This window comes from Hakea prostrata, chromosome 7 (assembly GCF_041222555.1).
Source record: "Hakea prostrata isolate BN-2017 chromosome 7, UWA_Hpros_2, whole genome shotgun sequence".
In the NCBI taxonomy this organism is placed as follows: Eukaryota; Viridiplantae; Streptophyta; class Magnoliopsida; order Proteales; family Proteaceae; genus Hakea; species Hakea prostrata.
The window spans coordinates 61,884,272-61,908,540 of NC_142606.1; the positions used below are offsets into that span (position 1 = coordinate 61,884,272).

The 24,269-nt window shown below is 38.5% G+C and overlaps 1 protein-coding gene across 1 annotated transcript; it reads right to left on the reverse strand.

Moving 5' to 3' along the window:
* Positions 1-254: 254 nt before the first annotated feature.
* Positions 255-21,795, reverse strand: LOC149011600 (Protein kinase superfamily protein). The gene is made up of 13 exons (XM_089164252.1): positions 21,141-21,795; positions 19,540-19,980; positions 17,816-17,919; positions 12,220-13,487; positions 6,292-6,332; positions 4,569-4,637; positions 4,336-4,436; positions 3,509-3,587; positions 3,327-3,425; positions 2,553-2,621; positions 2,053-2,102; positions 1,767-1,943; positions 255-1,623 (listed from the first exon to the last, which is right to left on the reverse strand). Exons 1-13 carry the CDS (start codon positions 21,588-21,590, stop codon positions 1,542-1,544), a joined length of 3,030 nt encoding a protein of 1,009 aa, XP_089020378.1. The 5' UTR covers positions 21,591-21,795; the 3' UTR covers positions 255-1,541.
* Between the last annotated feature and the right edge of the window lie 2,474 nt (positions 21,796-24,269).

Here is a 24,269-nt window from a genome sequence, read left to right on the forward strand (position 1 = left end):
GTCGCCAGGGTCCGACACGGGCCGACATGTCAAACCTTGGTCGTACCTCTGCGCTCGTTCTTTTGACAATTATAGGTCTCACTCTCAGCTTTGATTTCATATGATCCATACTCAACACTGATCGATGTTTAGACTGCCGGCACCCAGTGCGAACCGGTAAACGGGTGGCTTACCCATAACAGGATCATATAACTATATAAGCCTCTTCAATTCATAGACATAAATTTCAACTACAAATGCTACCACAAACTCTTTCATTATTAATTTAAAGCTACATATCAAGTGATATGCTACTCCAGACTCCAGAGGATACATTTAACTTTAATGGATGCGATTTAGGCATTCGAGGACCAGCGGATAATGGAGCAGTTTTCACAAGTTTCATTTGATTCTAAGAGGAATTCTTTCTATGAAAGTGTAGATTTTGATCCAACTTCCCTGAAGAAACAGAAATGTCATATGAAGCCAGTACCGGAACCTCCCCAATCCAATAAGAATCATTCGTCATATCGGTTTTTCATTTTCCGATGTTTCTGCATTATTACAGATCTATTGCCCATAAACCCAAGAGCTGTGTGCACAAACCCCCATTTAGAAATGACACCGTGATGCTCTACCAAGAACCCAGAAACAGCTGCAGCCATGTTAAGCTACAGCATTAGGTGGCCATGGCCATAGAAACTCTCTAAGAAACTAGAAACAAAGGAATTAATGAAGTCTTTGTTGCTACATTTAGTTTTGTCCAAACCTAAACAACATAAAACAAAGAAACGCTAGGTCATTCAGTTACTTCATGAGGAATCGCAACGGCTAGACATTAAACCCCACCGGAATTATGGCTGGGAGTAAACTGCTCTCTGGTATAGAACAAGTCTAAATGTAATCAGTGGAGACCTTCCTGCTACAAGATGAAAAAATACATTTGCAGACATTTATTCTTACCCCTTTGGCTGAATAAATAAATGTAATCTATGCATAAACAATTTGTTCCCACACTTTTGCCTTTTCCATTGCTTTTAACTTTTTTTTTTTCCCTTTTCTTTTCCACAACAATGAACAGAATAATACAGATGTATACATTTTCAAAAGCTACTCACACTTGTGTGAATGAAAACCCTTTTTGACAACCACCCCCAACCCAACCAGAAAAAGAAAGACATAAAACAATCACTGCATATATAGTTTCCCCTCAAACATTCTTTGCTGAAGGTTGGAAAAGAAATGAAAAGAAAGAAATACTTCCCCGTGGTATCCTCAACCGCACTTTGCGCAGTCATTTCAAGGATTCCCACAAGACTGGACTGAATTTCTTTGCTTGGTTGGGTATTGGTCCCCACTTTGAATGAACCAACAGCCCCAATTCAGTCCAATGATTTTCCCGTTTTCCCCGCTAATAATGGGTGACTATAGTATGTGTTTGTCTCAAATGATATCTCCACCTAGAGTTTCCGCCCCAGCTCTTTGAGCCTCGGCAAAAGTTGTTCTAGAATCCAAAGGTGCTACTCCTGTTTGGAGTTGGCTCTTTACTTACAGCTCCGTTCCTACGATTTTTCAACTACTAGGTGCTGAAGACTCTTGAGACGGGACATAAGCTGAGCAAAAGAAGGTCGCATGTTCGGTTCACTGCACAAGCAACAAAAAAGGGTTCATTAGGACAAATTGATTTTCCTTTCTTCCAAGTCCTCCCCCACCTCTCAAGAAGAAGAACAACAATAATAATAAGTAAATAATGAATCCCTTTGACAAACTCCCATTTAGGGACCTACCTCTGCCAACAATCACAAATGATTTGCCCTACAGCTGGATCAACCTCTTCAGGGATCTCCAGGCGTCGATTTTGGAACCCAACGGCTCCAACTACCTGCATTGGGTTCATACCACCCCATGGCATACGCAAAGTAGCCAATTCCCACAAGATCACACCAAAACTATAAACATCACACCTGTACCAAGGTCAATTTGTCAATTAGCACAATGCAAAGAAAAAATATTTAAGCACAACTGCCCTATTTTTCAGAGATTTCCAGCAATCTAATGGATTTCACTACTTACTTTTCATTGGATGGTTCATTTCTGAGAACTTCTGGTGCCATCCATTCTGGCTGCAGTTCAAAAGAAAACCTTCAACTTATGGCAAAACTTTATAAAACAGAATGTATAAATTTTTCACAAGATGAAATAATGTCACGCATGTACAATTGTAATTTCCTTATTGTTTTCCCAGTTAGCAGGCCCCGAGGAGAGTAGAACTCATAACCTAATCCTACCTGCGAAGTGTTGATTTTTGCCAAGTGAGCAACCCCTTTGGTTTACATGGATAAACATTATTCTGGACCAAAAAGTATTTCTTGAACAAACCCTATCAAATATTTTGCTTCCTGAATAAGTTTGTTATTGTTATTGGGCCAAAAAGAAATCAAGAAGTAAATCGGAACCTTGTTATAGTTGGTGGAACTATATTCAAACTGTATAAAACTTAGAACAGACACCCAAGACAAATAAATAAATAACAGAACAGGGATGCAAGTAGTTGGAGTTTTGATGGAGAATACCGTTCCAGCAGTAGATTTTGAAGACAAAAATGTGTGGTGTTTCAAACGTGACAACCCAAAATCGCAGACCTGCATAAAGCCACAACATATGGATACAAGACATCAGAAACTTCTAAGATGAATCTCCAGAGGTAGGGCCATTAACAGCCCAGTACTACTAGCCCAAGCAAAGGGAAGTCAGTCAGGAGGAGTAATTTGACGTTAGAGTTCAGCCAACCCTGCCTTACAGGCTTGAAGTTGCCAAAAGAGAGTTGAAAATTTAAAAATTTTGCTCATTAAGAAGATTATGCAGCCCTAGCTGTCAACTACTATTTCAAACCCCCACTCCACCCAACAAAAAAAAAGAAGAAGAGAGAAAGAGTCAACATCTTTAACTATGGTCATGAAAAACTCAAACTTTCGCAGTTAATCTTAAGTCAAGCTTCTAGGCATTTGCCAAGATATTGTCGTTCAGAAGAATTAGAACCAGGAAGCTGGCTTCTACGGTAAACCCCTGGTACATATGACTAAATTAATTAATTAAAAGACCAAAAGAACACATGTCAATTGAATATCTAAATCGACAAAGACAATTAAATTCTGGTCTAAGTCCAGCATCCAACATCTATTTCCTTTTAAGGATTAATAGTTCTGCACTTGAGCATATAAATTAGGTTGGTAATAGAGTATCTATGGCACTAACTCTCAAAATTCAAATACTTTGTAGTCATAAACTAATAGAATAGAAAAATCACTTGAAAGCACTCAAGGCAAAAACAATCATAAGAACCACACCTTTACAACCCAGTTTTTATCAACAAGAAGATTAGGGGACTTCAAATCACGATGTACAATTGTCGGATGGCTAGTATGCAAGTAATTCATTCCCTTTGCCTGCAAAACAAATAGGGAAACTTAGTTTACATGCATGTAACCAGATGCTGGAAGCTTGAAAAAAATAATGATCACATTTATACCACATCCAGAGCCATTCGTAGGCGTCGCTTTTCATCGAGTTGAACACTGGGCCGATGCAATAACCTATATAAACTCCCCCTGCAGATGAATATTTGACAGATTACGTCTCACAAATTGATACCATCAGGTTCCATCACAAAACACAGTACAAAAGTTGTACACAATCCATGGTAAATACAAGGAACCAATGTGGAATATTATAGGATGTAATGTAGATATTTTGTACCCATTGTCCCAAATAATACTAAAACAAAGTTCATGGATGGTGAGAAAGTAGATAATATCTGTTAGAAAATTCATTGCGATGAATTTTAAGCCTCAAAAGACAAGTTGACTCCACATTCAGAGATTTTCTCCACCCACATCTGTGGTTTGGGAACTCAAAGACTCTAATCAGTTTAGCAATTTAAATGTTGTATAAGTTCTTCATTTTTCTTTTTCTTTCTTTTGGTCTCATTTATTATTCCTCTTACTCTATTCTCTTTATGGGGACCTCAGTTTCCCAAAGGCTGTTGCTTTTTGTTGTGAAAATATATCACCTCTATTGTGTTACACATCCATGCATATTCAAATTCCCAAAAAAATAGAAATAAATAAATAAATATTAAAAAAAATGCACACAGGAGAATGCTAATTAAGAGTGATATGTTCTACAGTACACCCTGCCCCATTCTAAATGACAAAGTAACAGACGAGCCATTTTGAATAACTTAGTATGAAAAAGTCAAGGCCATAGCAATCAATATTAGCACACTTGTCAAGTTTTCAGGAAAACGAACAACAAACAACAATCACAGCATGCTGCAAAAAAGATCAAATATACAACCTAGGAAGAAACTCTGTCAGTATTGACAAATTTGGAGGGCGAGTTACTGCACCCATAAAAAGAACAACATTTGGATGCCGCAGCCGTAGCATGATTTTAACCTGCAAAGTAACACCGGTGGATGCTGTTTGAATATCTTGTTAAGAAGATTAAAAATAAATAAATAAATAAATGTAACCATAATTCGTACTGCTTTAGCAGTTCACGAAAAAGTTTGACATAGTGATGCTTACTTCACATCTGAATTGTGCCAACGCATCACCTGAAAAATCCTGGTCCAAGAACTTCTTCACAGCAACTTCCTGTTGTACAAAAACTAACACCATCAATCATGTAACAAAACATGAAAGAACAAATCTTGTCAGGTAGGACCATACATGACGTCAATTTTCTATAACAAAAAGGGTCCATGATTAATTACAAAATTAAAACATACTGAATGATAGATCTACAAGCGATGGACAACTAAGTTGGTGGTAGAATTTTATGATCTGAAGTTTGATATGGCCAAACCTGATTATTACCATAAAAGGAACTGGTGAAGAAAGTGACAAATTATTTGTAAGGCAAATGAGTAACACAAGAGTGTAGAAAGGAGACCACAAACAAACAACAGAAGCTGTTTTGCTGGTTACATTGCTATTTATAGAAACGGTTAGATGTCCCCCAAGTTGACTCCACCAACAACTCCTGACCTTTCTAACTGACAATTAACCTAAAAGATCTCTTCTAGATTAAATTACTTAACAGCACATGGGACCCAGACAATTGTCCATTAATCCCGTGTATACCTTAAATCCCAACTTTGGGGTTTATACAATAGGTCAATTACAACTGAAAAACTCATAAATAACAGGCTTATGGTCCATAGAAACCAACCATGGACCACAATGAAATATTCTATTGTTAGACTGGCAACTGTGAGCCACATCACAAATTAGGGATGAGTTTGAGGCAAAGGAGCTGATAATGGACCGTAAATTAGCTTAATAACATGGCAAAATACTAGCAAAAAGATTCCAGTATCACACTAGACCGCATAGCCAATTAAATTAATACCACAGGAAAACAGTAGCAAAGATATCAAACCAGCATAACAACTACGCAGCCTCCTCACAACTAAATGGGGTAGGGTACAAGGATACTTGCCCTCCAATCAGCTCTATTTGATGCAGTTCTTGAAAGAAGACCTATGTATGTCTTTCGTGACCACTCCTAATGTCATTGTCATTTTAGGTCTACCCTGGCTCTTTTGGTTCCTTGAATCTGAATCAAATCACTCTTCCTAACTGGAGCATCAAAAGGCCTCCACTGAACGAGGCCAAGACAACTTGACTTCTCATAGCTTATCACATATCGGTGCTATGATATCACACTAGTTTTATTTCTAGTATGTAGCATCAGCATCTCAGAGATCTAATTTGAAAACAAGATTTCAACCAATAAAAATCTAATTGCCTTCAATCAATCTCATAGGTATACAAACAAATAAGCGAACTGAGAGCAGCATAAGAAAAGAAAAAAAGGATTGACGCTGTGTAGATGCTTTTTGTAAAGGGGAAAAAAACAAGGTTTTGAATCGAACAACTTCAAACTCACATCCAATAAGCAATAAACTATTTGATATTTTCAGATTACTCATGCAACCTCAACCATCACAAGTTAAATATATAATGATTCAGTTCTACATTAATTGGATGCTGTTTAGAAAATAAAATCCAAAGAAGCCAATTAATTTATTAACAAAGTTTCATCGTTAAGAGCAGAACTTACACGAAGCCAATTCTCAAGTATAAGCTAACCATCACTAGGTTGAAACTGAAGATATTTACTAAATCGCTCTCCCACTCATGAGTGGGACAACTGATTTAAGTTGACAGTGAGGGGAATGCAACAAATAGCCTATATCAGAGAAGGATAACTAACTTATGGTAAAGAAACAAATGCGTAACTTACAGTGCCATGCCAATCTGCATGATACACCTCCCCATATGAACCTGGTAGATAAGAAGTTACACGAAAGTGCATCAGGATGTTGATGTGTCATAAAATCAGTTATCGTTATATTTCTAAGTCAGCAACAATAAAAATTTTGTATGAAAGAATGGAGAGAAGATTGCAAAGAAGCACGGTTGAAACTGGTTGACCATTGTTATTCTTGAGATGGGAACTTTAATGAGACAGAATATCTTATGGTGGCTCCACCATTACTTTTTTCTTTCCCTAATCAATTGGATAAGTGGAAAATTTTTCTATACAAGTCCCATCCAGGGGCTGTCTTTTACAAACCCAACTTTGTAGAAGCTAGTCGAGCATTACCCTTTAACACAACCGTAAATTCATATGAAAAAATGATACAGCAACATTTTAATTTACAAAATTACAAACCATTCAGTATATGAAAACATAAGGAAAACTCTTGGTACATTACCAAGGACCTTTTAAAGAAATGGCGGGGGGTGCATGGGGAATATATTAGACGGTGCTCCATTAGGGGTGGAAATTCTCACTCATCTGGGCATATCTAGGGCTGGCGACATGCCTATATATGTAAAACTTCACTCAGCCTTGTCCGAGCATGGGGAATATCAAAACATTAGAATTCCTTGAATATGGCAAAATTTCCCTTCCCAGCAGATCAGATGAAGAGGTCCATGATTGGGACACCTGCTTCTGCCATGTGAAAGGCTCAAATGGCAAAATTTGACCATAGGAGATCTAGAAATGGTTTGTGAGACCATGTCAAATTTCAGGGCCAAATTCACTAACTAATCCCATGCATTGCCATACCCCTCCCATTTATGTCCAGTCTCTGCACCCATCTGGAATCTCAGCTATCTGTTTTGCTGAGGTCAACTCCATTTAAGTCGGCATCAGGTCCCCACATGGGAACCATGGGTCCAATCTGGAACTTCCATGGGGAATGGGACCCACCTCTGACAAGTGGGACCTACACACCCCATAGAGGATCCAGATTCGATACCATACATCCCCATGGGGACCTGACCCAAACTCACCCCATTTGGGCTGGGTTAAAAAAAACTGTCCAAAAACTTAGCCTGTCACATGGCAGATGCAGCCATGCAGGCAACTGACCATGGGTTGGTTATGTAGACAGTTAGATCAGAAAACCTAGTCCAAATGTAAGGAGTAAGTATCAGAAAAGGGAATTGTATTGGAGGAATGATTCAAGACAAATATCAAATTGTATTGGAGATACACAAGATACATTAGAGATATGCATAAAAACGATCAGCTTCTATTTTCTTCCGCCCAAGAACATTTTCCACCATCCAAGCTGTTGTTCCAGTAATTCTGCAATAACTACAAGTTCACAATATCCCCAGCCCCAAGCTTCTTCTAATCCTCTGATTTCCCATATCCTCCTGGCAAAACAATTTAAATTTGACTAAATTCTGAGCAGTTAAAACCCTAAATCCTCCCCCCCCCCAACAAAAGATTCTGTTTCCCAAAATCCAGGAACCAAACCTTAATTTGCTGTTTCTTCAAGTTTGGCAATATTCTACCATCAGCGAAACCCACAAATATTCACTGATAGACTCACCTATATTCACCTAGGTTCTACCAAGCTCTAATCCATGGCCCTAATCCTTTTTGACCTACCTGAGCTTACCTGTTCATCCAAGATCCTGAATGTTGGCTCCTAGTTGGATTTTTTCCAATCTGGGACTGCATTACTTAGACAGTAAAAACCCAACCCCAGAGAAAATTCTAATTTCAAAGAGAAAGAATGACTGTTAAATGTCTCAACATTAAGTACAAACGGGCATTATAGAAGAAGGGAAGAAATCCTACACTACGGCCTTATTGTTAGCAGTCATTCTTGCATTTTCCAATTTTGTATGCACTACAGATCTGTCTAGTGCTTCTTTCCATAAAAAATAGATGTTTCATGGACTTTAAGGAATTTCTATGGTGTCTTAGGCTCTGGCATGGAATATTGAATGGTAAGGAAGATACAATATGCTTGCCATCAGGCCTGGGTTCTGACAGGCAATACATAGGGAAGGCATGGGCCAAAGTAGTGAGGTCCCAAGGTCAGGCCTGAAGTTCTTACCTGTAGGCTAGGATATGCAGATATATCACATAAATAAGGCTTATTTTAGTGGATACAAGCCTTGGGAAGATTTCTATACATTTTAGGCCATAGGTCCCAATTAGTTTTCACTATAATGGGTCTAATCTAAAGGTAGAGTTAGGAATATGGCATTTATTTTATAATCAGCTAAAGTTGGGGAGTCTTTTATTAGTAAACTAACTAGATCGATAATAGTTGATTAAGGCTATTTCAAGAATGTTGGAAGTTTTGTTCTTAGAGGGCAGACCACTGTGACCAAGTGGAGACAGATTCAATTTGGGAAACAAAGTCTTCACAAAGTGAGGTAAAGCCTGTGTATATTATGTGGCGGCAGCCTCGTGCACTGGGGACACCCTTTTTGTTAGAAGTTAAGACTCTTAGAACGTCATGCAGTAACCTTGGCCCGGCCAGAGCTGCATCATCCACATTGGAGATCCAAACCAAGGGCTGGCCCTAAACCAGTGGGAAGGGCTGGAATTAGAATTAGTACGGAAATTATTTACTTGTGTAGATTACGTAAGAATATCATAGTAGCTTTTCCTTTGATGGCAGTTCCCTATTTTAGCTGGTTTCTATTTTGTGCAGGGCCTACTGCCTGATACTTCATTGTAACCATAGAGGACTCACTTAACAGAATTGATTATTGAAATTTTAGTAAAGAGCTGTAAGTGACTGCATGAATGAACTTCCCTTCTCCCTTCTAATCCTTTCTCTGTGGAAGCCCACCACTATATATAAGTATGAGATGAAGTCGATATATCTAAACTGAAACTTCCTGTTTCCTCACTGCTCAAGTAAATCTCTACTTGTTATCTGATAATTCTGACTTCTAATTCTAAAATTTGAAGTTCCAGCTCGCTAGTGAAAAATCACTAGAGCACTAGGAAAGCTCTGTAACTTTTACCAAATTATGTAGGTCCATTCATCAACTAAGATAGACCATCCTGACCTAAGTCCTAACCTTATCTGACAACTTCTAAGTTTTAACCTTATCTAACAACCATATAACGAATTGTACGAATTCCTATTTTCTGGTCCTTCCTTCTCTACTCTTGCTTGTTAAGTACTAGTTGCTTGCTGGATCTTCCCATTCGGGATTAAGAATGAAATAGTGAAAATGAAGACTTCTATTCATAAAATTTGTGTGAATTGTTGACCGGCCCATAGAAGGGACGGATTATGATAATTTGTTGGAAGCCAAGTCTACATTACTAGGCTTAGTCCAGGATTGGTTCATCGCCACCCAGTGTCCATGCTTGCTTCTCTTTTATTATATACCTAATTTAAGATTTCCAATTATTCTTCTGTTCAATCGATTATGATTCAAGCCACTAGACCACTCCAAATTATTTCGGCAAAACACTAATATTAGGCAATAAAACACAAGCTCTAGATTATTATTTGCTATCAAAACATCTTTTCTTCCATTGGAAATCAGAAGGGTGGGTGATTCAGCTAGGGTAAGTCAGTTCAAAACCTCAACAGACTACCACTTCGTCAAAGAAACAGGAGATATCAGCAGATCAATCATTTCAGATGGTCTGACAGCTGCAATCATCCAGAATTCTAGATTGTTTGGATCAGATCGACCATCTGATGTAACCAGCCCAATCGGCCCCAAAAGAGCTCAAAAGAGGCCCAAGTCCACCAGAAGAAGGCCCAAACCAGGGAGGGGGACCAGAATCTGACCAAGGGCAAATTTGTCATTTTCCACCCCTTGGTTCGAGTCATCATCAGCAGGATCGAGTCCAGATTAATTTCTGAAGCTTAAATCTGCTTTTATTTCCCAATTTAGAGTCTTAGTGTCCTAGTTGTTGAGTTAAAGTTGGTATTAAATTGTTAGCGTGATTTGTTAAGATCATAGTTGTCACGGCGACGAGGCGATACAAGGCGGTTTAGGCTAGTTGAGGCGATGAGTCGATGAGGCGCCCTCCGAGGCGCTTTTAAGGCGGTTGAGGCATTTTAAGTGAAATTTTTAGTGTACATCTCATTCACTCTAATCCATTATAAATCTATCATATCTTATATAATAAAAAACTAATATTAGCCTACCTCAAGTCATCCAACATACTACAAACCACACATAGTAGGTCCTAAATAAAAAGTCACAGGAAGAAACCAAGAGAAGAAGTCGCATGTCGCTGGCCACTGCTTGCCGGAGTGTCGTCGTGGGAATCGAAGAGAAGAAGAGAGGAAAAGAGAAAGAGATTAGGATTAGAGTGAGAGTGAGAGTGAGAGTGAGAGTGTGAGATTCGAGTCAAGAACTTATTCTCTTTCGATTTTGTTTGTTTTTATTTTGATCACATGTAGCTTCGTTATAAATATGCATATAGGTTCAAACAATAAACACTTTACAATCGGAATCTAATAAGTAATTCAATATATGCCTTCAATTTGGCATCTTTCATGTGATTTAAAAGAGAAAAAAAAAGCGGACGCCTTAAGGTATAAGGCGTCCAAGGGGCCTGAGGTGACGCCTCATACCCTAAGGCGGTCGCCTTATTGCCTAAAAATAAGGCAATGCCGATTTGAGGCGCTTCAAAGGCACTTGGACGCCGAGGCGACAATTAGGCGACGCCTTGACAACTATGGTTAAGATAGGGTTTACCAAATTAGAAACCTTATCTTAAGGGTAGTTTTATTTTAGTCAAGTTCTATTTTAGTATAAAGTCCCAGTTTGTTAAGTCTTAGTTACTTAGGAATCAAGTTTCATTGTTTGAGTCTACTTTTGGCTTGAGTGGCTATAAATAGCCTAGTCTTATTATAGTTTTACAGATTTGATTAATTGAATGAATTGAGTTTTGAGCATAGACTTGGCATAGTCGTGGGAATCCCCTTGGGACCCTGCAGCTGGGTTAGAGAGCCTTGTCCTCTACAATTTTGAGATTCCATCTTCTCCTTTATGTTGCCACCGGCAACTCCAGCAAGACCTTCTACTCGCAGGTAAGGTTTAAATATCACCAAACCCTTCCCCAACATCACCAAGCCCTTTCTCCCAGCCGAGACCTGAATCACCATAATCCCCACCCTCCCCCTGCCTTCCAGCAATACCTCAACCTATACCTGCTAGGATTCCCTCATCCCTTGCCCAGATTGAACTCATTCCACCACCATTAGAGTGGCCCAAGCCTGTAGAATTTAGTCCTAATCATATTTTCTGCAAAACGGCATTTGTTAGTGATTTCTAAAATTTTGCACTTCATCTGCAACCTTGGGTAGTTGCAGTATTTTCAGTGTAGCAGAATGTGAGTTTTCTTAGATCTTAACCCTCTAAACTAGTTCTGGTTGTTGAAGCATCAATAGGAAACAATTCTGAACATTAGATCAGCAACCCTAGTCCACCCCTCAACCCAACTGAACCCTAGTTTTGCTCTAGAATTCAAATTTTGAATTTTGGAATTTGAATTTCATTCATTTTCAGATCTGTTTCAATATTCCAGCAGCCTTATCGACTCCTAAAACCCTAGCTAAAACCCCTAGAGGCCCTAAACAACTGTTGAAACCTTATTAGATCATCTTGGAAGCTAACCCTAAAATCTGAGGTTATATCACCATCTCTGATGGCATGTTTTATATTTATTTCCACAAGTTCAAAAATTATGAAAGAGGAAGCTTGAAACTTACACCTTTAATTATGTAACCATCTTAGCACTGAGTTTATGGCATCATAAGAATAGCATACGACAAAACGGTTCTCTACTACAATCACAACATTTATTATTGAAACAGAATAAAATTTAATTTCCTTCAAATTAAATAAAATAAATTGCTGCTCAGTAGCTTACCAAGACCAATTCGTTCACCAATTTGAAGATCCTCCCATGGAATCTCCCATTCTGCAACCTCATCAAGTATTGGATTAGTTTTCTGACCATGAAAACCAAACTGTGAGATTTTATTGGCTGGCTCAATCAATCCTCTGGCACTTGGCTGAAACTCTAGCAAAAAATTATTTTGCATGGGTTCCACATTATTTGCAACTCTTCCTGCATTTCCTTGAGAAGTAGTCTCATCCCCAGCAAAAACATTTTCAAGTTGCTTTTGGCAAGAGCCAAATGCAGATGGTGCGGGATATTCATGAACTTTTTCTTCACATACAGGTCTTGCTAATGATGAACTAATCACAGGAAGCAAGCCCGCAACAGGAGAACCATCACAAGTCATTTCATTAACTGCATTGTTAACCATCACAAACTCCTCTCCTCCAGAAGCCACAGAAGCACAACAAGCACCATGGCCAATTACATTTTTGCCAGCAACACAATGAAGATCTGGGCTGGCAAAGCCCGGTTTATCCATTGAATTCAGAATTAGTCTCTTGTCATTAATATTAGCCAAATCAGTTGCATTCTCTTTCTTTTTTCTTGCCACCTCCCCTATCAAAGTTGGTTGTCTATCATGACTTACTGAGTCAAAGCTGAAGCAATTATCATGAAAAAATTGATCCCTACCAGCAATCTTGTTGGCATCGACAATCTGGCTTTGACCAAGCACAAAATGTTCTTTCATGGCAGTAGGAGTCATATCAGAAAACAAATCTGGTGGAGGTGATGCACCACTCTCTAGCAAGACGGCATGAAGTTTCTGTGCAAATTCTGGATCCTGTGCTGCACTAATCACATATTTAGAAACATCTGTGACCTTTATATTCTGAACAGATGAAGCTTTCCCAACAGGGCTAGCTGAACTTTCATGTGATCTATGCAAGCACGGAAGAAGTTTTCCAAATTCATACTCAAATCTCTCAGTTTGATTTCTTTCAGAAATATCCGTGGCATCCTTCTTTGCTTCACTGCCAGTATCTGATGCTTCATTGGAGGTTAAGTAACCATCTTGAGAAACATTATCTAGGCGGGATGGAATTCCTCCAAATGTAGTTGTTTGATTTTCAAATTGACAATTTCCCTTGTCAATGGCAAGATGTGGATCCTCTACATTCTCTCCAATGCTTTGAGAGCTCCTTACATCTAATCCAAAACTGGGAATGCAATTATTAGGTATCTCTGCAGGAATTAGGGTCCCTGGAGCTCCCATTAAATCAATTATGTACTCACTGCATTATACATAATCAACAGTGTCAGTAAAAGTATCCATTAAATCCACACAAGTATCATGCAATAAATGAGATAGTTGACAGAAGTTAACAAAGAATACAACGATACTATCCGTAATCAGCGAAACAGTGAGTTCCCACCTCCCCTTCTGACAGTAGAGGAATGTAAAGAATAGAATTTTTTACATGCAACACCCCCCACCCCAACCCACTTTGCAAATCTTACAAAAATGTCCCCTGATGTGAACATGATTTTACCCCCTGGCCAAAACCCTAAGTGGGGCCACAAACTGACCCTAAGAAGCCACCCTAGGCTGCCCGAACACTCAGGGAGGGGGTGTTTTGGGCATTTCCAGCCCCATTTTGTTGCAGGAATTTAAATCCAATTTGATTAAGAAGTCCTATGTTGAGTTAGTAATTGAGTCCTTAGTTCTTTCAAACTCCAGCACATGTGTCAATTAGAGCTCTAATTAAACAGAAATTAGCATATGCTTATTAGAGTTTTAAGTTGTTTAACAGCATGTGTCTATTAAGGACATTTACTTTAGATCTTTTGTTTTTATTTTCAATGGTTGTGATTATTGTGGTGGGATCCTAATCTATAAAGGAATCCCACTTAGTGTCAAGTTATTTTAGTAGCCTATAAATTAAGGCCTACTCTCTTTCTTTGTAAGTTAAGTCTGATTGAATAAAAATAAAGTGCTGGTGAGAAACTGGGTCATGGTTCTCTTTGGGAGGGCCATGGCAGATTTACAGCTCTTCAACTGTCAAGTGCAGCATCCTTCATTAATAATCAGCAACAATTCTCAACTTCCAGTAGCTCCCAAGTACACACCCACCCAGCCCCTTCCCTTTCATCCAATCTCAATCGCAGCCCCTCCCCTTTGCCTCCGTCCCATCGCAACCCCAGGAGAACTCCTCCCCCACCATTGCAGCCCCCTCCCTCCCCTTCCCCAGTAGTCACACTAGCACCCTAGCCCTTCCCCAGCTCCTGTAGACCCCCACAAGTACTAACTGCCCCTCCCCTGTCCTGCGCAAGTGCCTCACCCCATTCCCCCTACTTCCACAGCTTGGCAGCAAGCATCCCAGCCCCCCTCCCACCCCCTGTGACCCTTCTGGACCTCTCTCCCCTTTGAACCCTGTAGCACCCCTGCCCCTTCACCTTCTTCCTTCAGCCCCCTCTCTCTGCCTCTTCTCTCTTGTGGCGGAACTTGAAACAAAGGAGGGGGGGGGAAGGAAAAGAAAGAAAGAAGGGGAAGAAAAGAAAAGAGAAAAAGAAGGTAAGATCCAAGGAAGATTTCAAGATTCAGCCCATATTGTTCAATCCCTAGTTTTTTCTTTTCCAAATTATCCCATCCTATTGAGATTCCCATCTTTGTTCTCCACTAGTTTGTTGCATTCCATAAGGATTGATAAAACCCTAACTTTTTGCCTTCCCAAAATTATCCCATCCCATATAATTTGTCGAAACCTTATTGATTCCCTATTAATAAATAGACCATCCCATCCAGGATCTGGAGTTCTCCCATCATATTTTTAAAGTATTTGCTGGAAGATTTTGGGTGAATCCTAAATTCTAGGGAAATCTCTTAGAAACTCTAACCCATGAATCGGGTTCACAACAACCCCCGCCCCCCATTAGGCACCATCAAAGACTACTTACAATATTAGAATTCAAGAAAAGAATTTTAGTATGACCAAAATGCCTCAACTTGTAAAAGTGACAAAGAACCCCTTACTTTACATTCAATTTTCAAGTTTGAATCACACTCATAGAGGCGGATGGAGAGGAATTCCTCCACCCATACTTGAGAGATACCACAGATTATGTGAAAGAGCTTCTGGAAAAAATCAAGTGTCTACAAGGGATAATCGAATAGAAATTCTGATCAGGTGCACCTGATGGACACTTCCAAGGACCTAATTCCAAATGAAATCCTGGGTAGAAATAGCCACAAGGTACAGTTTCTCCATTCTGCAAGGCTCAGCTCAGCTTACAATCAAGCAAAACAATCTCCAGGAATTTCTTTTTTACCCTACCCCAGATTCAGACAATCTCCAGGAATTCCCTTGTTTTTTAACCCAGATTCATGAATCAAATCTTTATCTTGTGTAGTTTGATGTGCAAAGGAGGAATACTGATACCAGGGTCTGGATTTGCTGCGCAGGAAACCTTGTTGTTGCTGTCAACAGTGAACACCTTGGAAGCACTGGGCCTTGAGATTCAACAATGCATCATAAGCTGTTTCAATGATTTTGTTATGCATGTATCTCGTTCAGAGGTACGCTTTTAATTGATCCAATTTCTTCACCCAAACAAACACACTTCACACTTTCAAATTTAACATAATCTGGTGGTGGGTGATCTCTGGCAGGGCCCTTCATTTTTCCTGGGGGACCAACTTAACCAAATTAATGAAACAAATCCCGTTTTCCTATTTTTTTGCCCATATTTTAGGCCCATTGAATTGACCAATTATAAAGTAAACCCAAGGAATTAAAGGCCAAATATAATTTGGTGATGATTCTGCATCAGGACTACTAGACTGACTATTCTTGCTAATCAAATAGGATCTCTAGTGGTGCACCAGCAAATTTAGGCTGCACCTTTTAGGAGCTGGAGATCCTATTTAATATCTATTTTTACTGACTTCTAGTTACTATCAAGTAAGTTCCTATTTTAGCCAAGTGATGCACTCTACATAATTATAACAGGCTAACAGCCCTGACAGACTCCTACTAATTATTAAAGTTAATTAAGAATTTCCTTGACGCAAAGAATGCTGTCATTTCTGGTAGGAATGAAGGGCTCACACACCTGGCTGGTGAGAGCCAAAACCCCTAGGGCTGAGAGAGGTTTGCTAGCAAAAGCTGATGAATCTCCTTATCCCTTTCTCTTTTTCTTCGATCTTGTTATGCTGCCTGCTAAATTTTCCTTACTGCTGTTATCACTCAGAGATTCTTGCAAGTGTTGTGAAAAAGTTCATGAAGATCAGAAATTAAAAATCCCAATCAAGTCCAGATCTGTTGCTGTTGCTGACACATTATGATCGTTGCAAGTTCTGTGAATGGCCATTGAAGAACAAAATCAAATCCCAATCAAGTTCAGTGCCCAGTTTTCTCTATCAACTTCAGACTTCAACATCTATTCAAAAAAGTTCAGATCCAGGAGAGGTTAGCAGATTGACCTTAAGCACCAACACACTCAATTCCTGGTTTAGTGTCCAAATACCTACTGCTTTGGAAGACCTGCCCAAACCTTCTACTTATGGTTCCAGTTTATACCTCCACTAGAAGCCATCAGTACAGGTGGATCTTTAAAGTACATGACCTACCAAAAGCCAGTATTCCATTCAATCCAAGTCTGGCTGGATTCTATTGTATTTGATATTTTCTAATTCTGACCTGTTGCAACTATTAATGCTCCTGCTGAAGGGTATTTCTTAGCTGAACCTCTAATATGTCACACGACTTACACAACAGTAACTTATGAGGTTGTGAATGGTGATTAAGGAAGACTTCAAGCACACTCTACATAAAGTTGTCATCACCTCTGATGCTACTCTAAAAATTCAAGAATATTGTTAAGTTTGTGATTTCACCTCACTACTTTGAAGAGAAAATTTTTAGGTTATATATGTTTTTCCTAATTCCCTTAAATTATTGAAGATATGTTTTGGAATGATCGAAATCAATATCCATAGGTTGTATCCCCTAGTCACTGCAAAAATCAAGGTTGGGTTTTTGTCAAGTCGGGAAATTTGGTTCAGTTAGTTTAAGCAAATAGGTTTATTTTATTAGAAATAAGCTTTTGGCTGGGTTGTGTATATCCAGGCCTTTAGTCCAATAGGTTTTCAATATATGGCTACTTTACTCGGTCTTAAATATTGGAACAGTGCTAGATATACAGGATTAGTCCAGTTAGCATCTTTATGTATCTGTTATTTCAGTTTATTAATCAGCTTAGGTTACCTAATTGGTTAGATATACAGGATTAGTCCAGTTAGCATCTTTATGTATCTGTTATTTCAGTTTATTAATCAGCTTAGGTTACCTAATTGGTTAAGGATTGGATTAAGCCTTTCCCTCTTAGCGTCAAGAGTCTGTATTTGAGTCTTCAAATTCAGTTCTAAAGTGCATGGTCTGGTTATTAACCACTCTCATGTGATTTCATACCTGTTCTCTTTTGTTCCCTCTATTAGAAGATATTGTATCCATAAGATCTTGTTTTATATCCAACAAAACACTTTTAGCCAAATCAGGTGAAATAGAAGGATTCAAAGATTTTAACATCTGCATTAGGAAAGATCCAACAGATGAAGCATCACCTGTCATAATCAACTTTAACCAAATTTACTGCTCCATCATCAGTACCAGTGTAGTAGCTCCCTTTCACCAGCCTACATGGAAGATTGATCCGATCGGCTAGTACCTAGCAACAAACAAGAAAAGGATCGTTCAATAAAATTCCGGCAAAGCATTGATGGGAAAGAGAACATGCAAAAAACAAGGGAGAAACATGGACTGCCACATCAAAACTAGGAATATAAACACTGCAACAATGAGTATAATTTTAACAATCTTAGCCACTACAATTTATCTTTGGTGAAGCCAGATTTTAGACATCAAGTTCCATTTGTTGATGAAAACTGGAATAAATGGTGCTGTAAGAAAATTTAAAGCTTACAATAACACATGAGGAAATTCTGCTTCATGAACATGGTGGGAGATCTCGCAAGATATCTCGCTTTTTCAAATAGGGGAGACGAGATGGAGGTCAAGAACAGAGAGTTGGGATATCTCACTCGAGATCTCGCCATATCTCGCCATGGATCTCGCTGGAACTCTCAATTTTTGCTCTTTTTTTTGTGGATTTCAGCTAGATTTTCACTTGCAACTACTCTTAGCACATCTACAATATCGAAAGAAGATCAATCATTCTCTACATGTCTTATGAACTTATGATTTAATGACTTACATAGAACTTCCAATGGTTGTATAATTTTATTATTCTATTCTTGAAAATTGAGATTATGATACTCATATGGATGGAATTTTGATAACATTTAGGTTACTTGATGCATTTGATACACTTATTTTCATTTATATACCTTGAAGGTTCTATATTACATATTGTATAACCTTGCATCCCTATCCTATAACATTTCGGTTTCACACTATGGGTAGACTTAGAAATCATACTTAGGGTCTGACAAATCCAATGCCACCAATGTATTGAAAAGGCCTTAAATAGGCTAAATACCAAATTTCAACCTAATTTGGACCCTAAAACCCACCAAGATGAGCCACCAAGTTGATGCCAAAAAATTGTATATCTCGCCGAGATGGTCAAGATCTCAATGTGTTCTATATTACAGCTTGCAGTTTCATGAAATTTGAAAGTTCATCCCTTCATGTATGCATAAAACAATAGAATAATTTGATAATTGAATTTCCTTATTGACACGCCTTAAGTTGTCAACTAATCATTAACCTTATTTATTTTCCCTAGTAAAATAACGTTACATTTTGGCATTGGTAAAATTATGTAATTTCACATGTGACAATGACATTATGGCCAGTTACTTTTGAATTATTTTAACAACCTACTTTTACCCTTGATATATAATTTTTGAGAATAAGATAAAAGGCAAAGGAAAGAAGTTTATAAGTTATAACTACAAGTGTGGAGGTCAATCAGATAATTTCATTGATAATGGTCTTAACAGTGGGAAACAGGTAAGAAAGACACCCTAATACAAGGAGCAACATGGGCAGCAATACATTAATATAACTTGCCAAAACAGTTAAATTAAACTACAGAAACAGTCAATTTTTCATTGTCAGGGTCAATTCCATGAAAACCAAACCCAGAACTAAGAAAAGATGAACAGTAAGTTGACATACAGCCATACAGAAACATTGAAAATGCAAGCCAGCCATATTTAAGAAAAATAATTTGATGTGCTCAATGACAAGAAGATGAAAATTGAGATTCAATATTAGAATTTTACTTGACATATAAAAGCAGCAAAAATCATGACAATTATACCTTAAAGAGCAGCGCCCTGTGACGAGAAAGTCCAACATCCAAGCAACCAAGGGGAAGAATAATTGTGTGCAAAGTATCTCTTAATTCATAACTCCTAACTTTCCACCGCCTTAACATTTCATCAGCATCTGCAACTGGCCCACCCATGCAACCAACTACAAGATCTGCAATCTTCTGAATAAGATCACTTGAAATTCGACCAAGCTCGCTAGTTCGGTATTCCGAGGCTAGATTAACCGCTCTTCTCTCGAGCTCACGCAGTGCAGGATCCGCACTTCGGTTTACTACAACCACTTCATAATCAACATTCTCAGAAGTGGATGCTGCTTGAAGGTCTACTAACATTGGCATTTTTCCCTCCGTGTTTGAGTTTGAGGTAATGCCGTACACATCATAAAATCCATCAATCACTTTTTCATCATAATTTACAACATTGAAGTTCTGTACAGAAGAAACAAGGAAAACAAAATATGGTTCTTAAAGAGTCAATGGCAGATAGAAGTTGTGAACATCTACATGCATGTTACAGAAGGCTCCCTAATGATCAATAATCACAAAGAAAACGATTCCACAATTTAATAAAAAAATGACTTCAATCTATCAGAAGAAAATATAAAGATAGTTTCACCTTACACATGAAATAAATTATCACAGGATTTACCTTCAGATTGACCAATTTATTACTTAAGTATTTACTTAAGTTCATGCTGAAGTTCATAGGAAAATATAGATATTCCACAGTGTAAGAAATTGATCCCTAGAAACTCAAAAACCAATTATTATTTCCTAGTTGAAGACTAGTCTACACCAAACTGTGAACGGTGCCACCACAAGTGAGAAATCAGAGCTTCTTTCCCTATCCTCATCCCTCTTTTCCTCGAAGAGGGGAGGAAGCATGTTTTTCCAACTGTTGCTAAGGATCTTCTAGGCGCAAATTAGGCCTTAGTCAACAGTTAGGTGACTTATGTGTGATGTCCCAGTTGGAAGAGCGGTTTTGAATTGAACCTTGGCAATGGAAGGATCAGACCGAACCCCAAAGCAGTTCCAAACTATGAAAACAGCGTTATTTGATATGAAAAGCGGACTGGAGCATATGGGAGTTCCAGAAGAGTCAGAGAAGAACAAAGGGAATGTGAATTGGATAGCCCCACGCATATAAGGAAGCATAGAAATGCAGGAGGTCGAATAAGTTCACCGATAATATCCGATGAAAATTTCACACCCAATTAGCTGCACTTTGGTTTTCTCAAATCGCTGAGTCTTCGAAGCTTAAGAGGTTTTACCGCTAGAAAGGAAAAACATAACCGAAAAGAGAAATGAAGAGAAACAAGTCACAAATACACGATGGTCAACTGCAGAAATGGATCCCAATGACACCCTAAAAATAAATTTCAAGGACAAAGTAACCACTGCGCTAGTTTACCAGGTCTGGGGCATCAAAGTCAACAGGCAACCAATATCCACAATGAGAATCGAGTAAAGAACAAAGAAGTTGAATAAATAAAAATTCCAGCACCAGCAACCCAAGAGATCCAAAGTTCAAAAGTAGTAGTATGTTCGACCTAAATCTCGCACGAAATGGTAAAAAAAAAACTACTTACCCAGTACCGAAGAGAGAGGTATTCAACAAGGGTTTCATTAGCAGAAACAGAAGGTGAACAACCCAAACTCATCCGCTTCGCGGCCTTGATCTGGGCAGCTTCGGGGTCCTCACGACCATCAGGATCAGAAACACTGATCGCCAAAGCAAGCTGTACCTGAAACTCCTCTTCAAAAAAACTAAAATCAGCGGAACTATCCGATGATGGGGCTGTCGTAACGGCTCCAGTAGTTGCCCTATCTGATGCATCCACCACTCTATTCCTCGGCGCTAATGTGGGAGGCGTCGGCGAAACTAGCGGAGGAACCACAGCCGCAGACGACGACGACGAAGATGCCGAGGAAGACGAAGAAGACGAATTAGGAGAAGGACGCGTTTCGCCCAATCTCTGATGCTCGCTCACTGCTCCTCCGATGTGGAGTTTGCGCAACAGATGCTTCATCTTGGACATTGGAGACCGATTTGAGAGAATCAAACCACTTCACTCTCTCTCTCCTTGGAACTCCATCGCTTCTTCTTCTTCTTTTTTCTCTCTCTCTCTCTGTAACCTAAGCTATTCTCTTCTAAGCCCACTTCTCTCTATCTCTCCAAAGCAGATTCTTTCAATCTGCGCACGTCTTCAGCGTCAAGCTACCACCAACTGGAATTAAATTAACCGCTCTCCTTCCCTCCAAGCATGGCTAGTGGGGGAAGGATACCGTATATTAATTAATCGTAATATTGTATTTTGTTATTTTTTATTTTCTTAATTAATGTGAGTCAAGGGCCACAAGGAAGCTTAGGTAAAACTCACATGCAACATCATCTTTCTTACACCTTCTTCTGTCTGGCCCACCATTTACTCAATCTTAAACGTCAGATTAACAACATAACCCAATCGAATTCGCGATTGCCCGCGGGCCCCCCTCTGGGCGCGGCTGGATGCTGACGCGCTGTTCCCCGGCCGCGGGGGGCCCCCCCGCGGGCCCCTTCGCGCGGCCCTTTTGTTGGCCCATCTCGGCTTGGATACACCCCTATTTGAATCCAAATCCAATAAGTAAAATAGTTATTTGAATCTGATCCAATATTCGGTAAGAATTTACAGAAGGAGGTTCATCCGGACCAGTTTGTGCACACCTTAATTACATCCTCAGGGAATGCTTGTCGTCCGCAATAGTCGAACCCATGACCTCTCTATTGAGAAATACCCATGACCTCTCCACTAAGAAGTATGGATCCTACTACTCTACCAACTCTGCATTTGCCAAAGGTGGTATGTTAAAGCGATTAAAGACCCAACTTCCCTAGGGGAGGTCTTGGGTTTGCACCCACTCGGCGGCATTAATATAGAGCTCCCCCTGAGAAAGTAAATCGTGGTGCGCACAAGCTGGCCAAGATAAACCTCAATTCTAAAAAAAAAAAAATCTAAATTTAAATTCAAAATATTATCGATCCAATAATAATTCGATCCATTAAACTATCGGATTGCTGATTGATAATTGTCATTATTTTTAATTATTGATTTTTTATATTTTTCTTATTTTTTATCAGTGATTACCGATTTTCGAATCTGGTTAACAGCCATTTTCAAAGAAAAAAATGGTACACCATTTAGTCTCATAGACTTGGATGTACGTAGTAAATGTTTCTCTCACGACAAATAATTGGTTTACCTTCCTTTTTGCCTTTTATGATTGTGTAGTTTATTATTAGGATTTACACAGAGTTAAGAGTTTTCTCTACTGGGAATCGAATGGATCAGATTGATTGGGTGAAGTCCACGTGTAAGGGCAATATGCTTATACTCATCAAACAAAATGGGGCCCACTAAATGAGTCTATCTGAAGTTCGCAATTCTTTTTGACAAGGTTCAACGTAACATAAACAAATTGTTTTCTAGTGTCTGAGAAACTAAATCATATTTATTTTTTGATAGAAAATTTATTTATTTTTTATTTTTTATTTTTTGAAAATATGGAACTATGCGAATGTATGGATATGTATATAAAGAAGCATGCGTACGATATAAGTAAATGAAATTAGTTGAAGATTTCATATGAGTGGTTTCAAAAGTATCTTAAATGTCATTGTATAACAGCGTGATGCCAGATATACATCTAGGATAAAAATAATTATTCAAATTGAGTGATTTTTAATCGTGATGCACTTCAATCAAATTTTATCAATCAAAGAAATCAAGTATGAATAGACAAATTCATATGGATGCGAATATTTGGATATGTTTATCGAAAGATCAAAATTACCAAATCATTGTTTTGATTAGAACAATATATTTTATATAAAATAATTGCTTAAAAATACAATAATAGTTTGAATCAAATGAAGCATTTTCAATGAAGAAACTTGGCCTCTCTGCACAACATTTCATGGGGTTGAATGGTCATTTTACCTTCTTCCGTAAATGGGTGTGCAAAACACTTTCCCAATAAAGTTTAATTTTTTTTTATTTTTTATCTAAAATTTATCCAGATTACTCTATATATACCTCAATTACATGCTCAGAGTAGTTTATATATATAATTTAAATATACAACAAAAGCTCCGCGCTCACCCAATGATGGAAAACCAGTACAACGAAGAGATGCCTGTGAGTTTTTATATGATGGTGACAGATACATAATTGACTTCATCTTTCCTTTTCTTACTCCCTTATATGCTTGTGTTGGCTTTAATTATGGTTTTGTGACGCAACCAGAATTAGTAAGTCTTATCTAATCTGATCCACTCCTACTTGTATTTTTATTTTTTTGTCTTTCTTTTCTGAGTCTATTTATCTTTGCTCTTACCAGAAAAAATTATACATTCAACCATGCCCAACAGAAAGCAGAAAGGTGAAAGCGATGGGACCAGAGGAAGTACCTCTGGTTTTGCTACTGATCATAAGAAGTGAATTACTCTCATCAGGGATTTTCAGGAGTTACCAACTTCCAAAGCTTGTAATTCATCATCAAAATTATTGAATTTCCAATTCATTTATGCTGAGCAGTAAGCATAGAAGACCCATTTGCAGCTGATCATTTGTTCCCATGGTGAATTGATCTCATCAAGGACTTAGAAGTCATCTTATCTTGAAGATCTTCTAAAGATTGTAATTCATAATCAAAATTTGAAGGTTGCCATTATGATTATA

What these genes read in the sequence shown, in the direction of transcription:
- LOC149011600 (XM_089164252.1), bottom strand. Translation starts at nt 21,590, where the DNA reads ATGTCCAAGATGAAGCATCTGTTGCGCAAACTCCACATCGGAGGAGCA. An exon ending in ACCTCTCTCTTCGGTACTGG is followed by an intron (nt 19,981 to 21,140) that starts GTAAGTAGTTTT and finishes TCTTCTGTACAG; the next exon opens with AACTTCAATGTTGTAAATTA. An exon ending in ATAAAAACTGGGTTGTAAAG is followed by an intron (nt 2,622 to 3,326) that starts GTGTGGTTCTTA and finishes GGCTTTATGCAG; the next exon opens with GTCTGCGATTTTGGGTTGTC.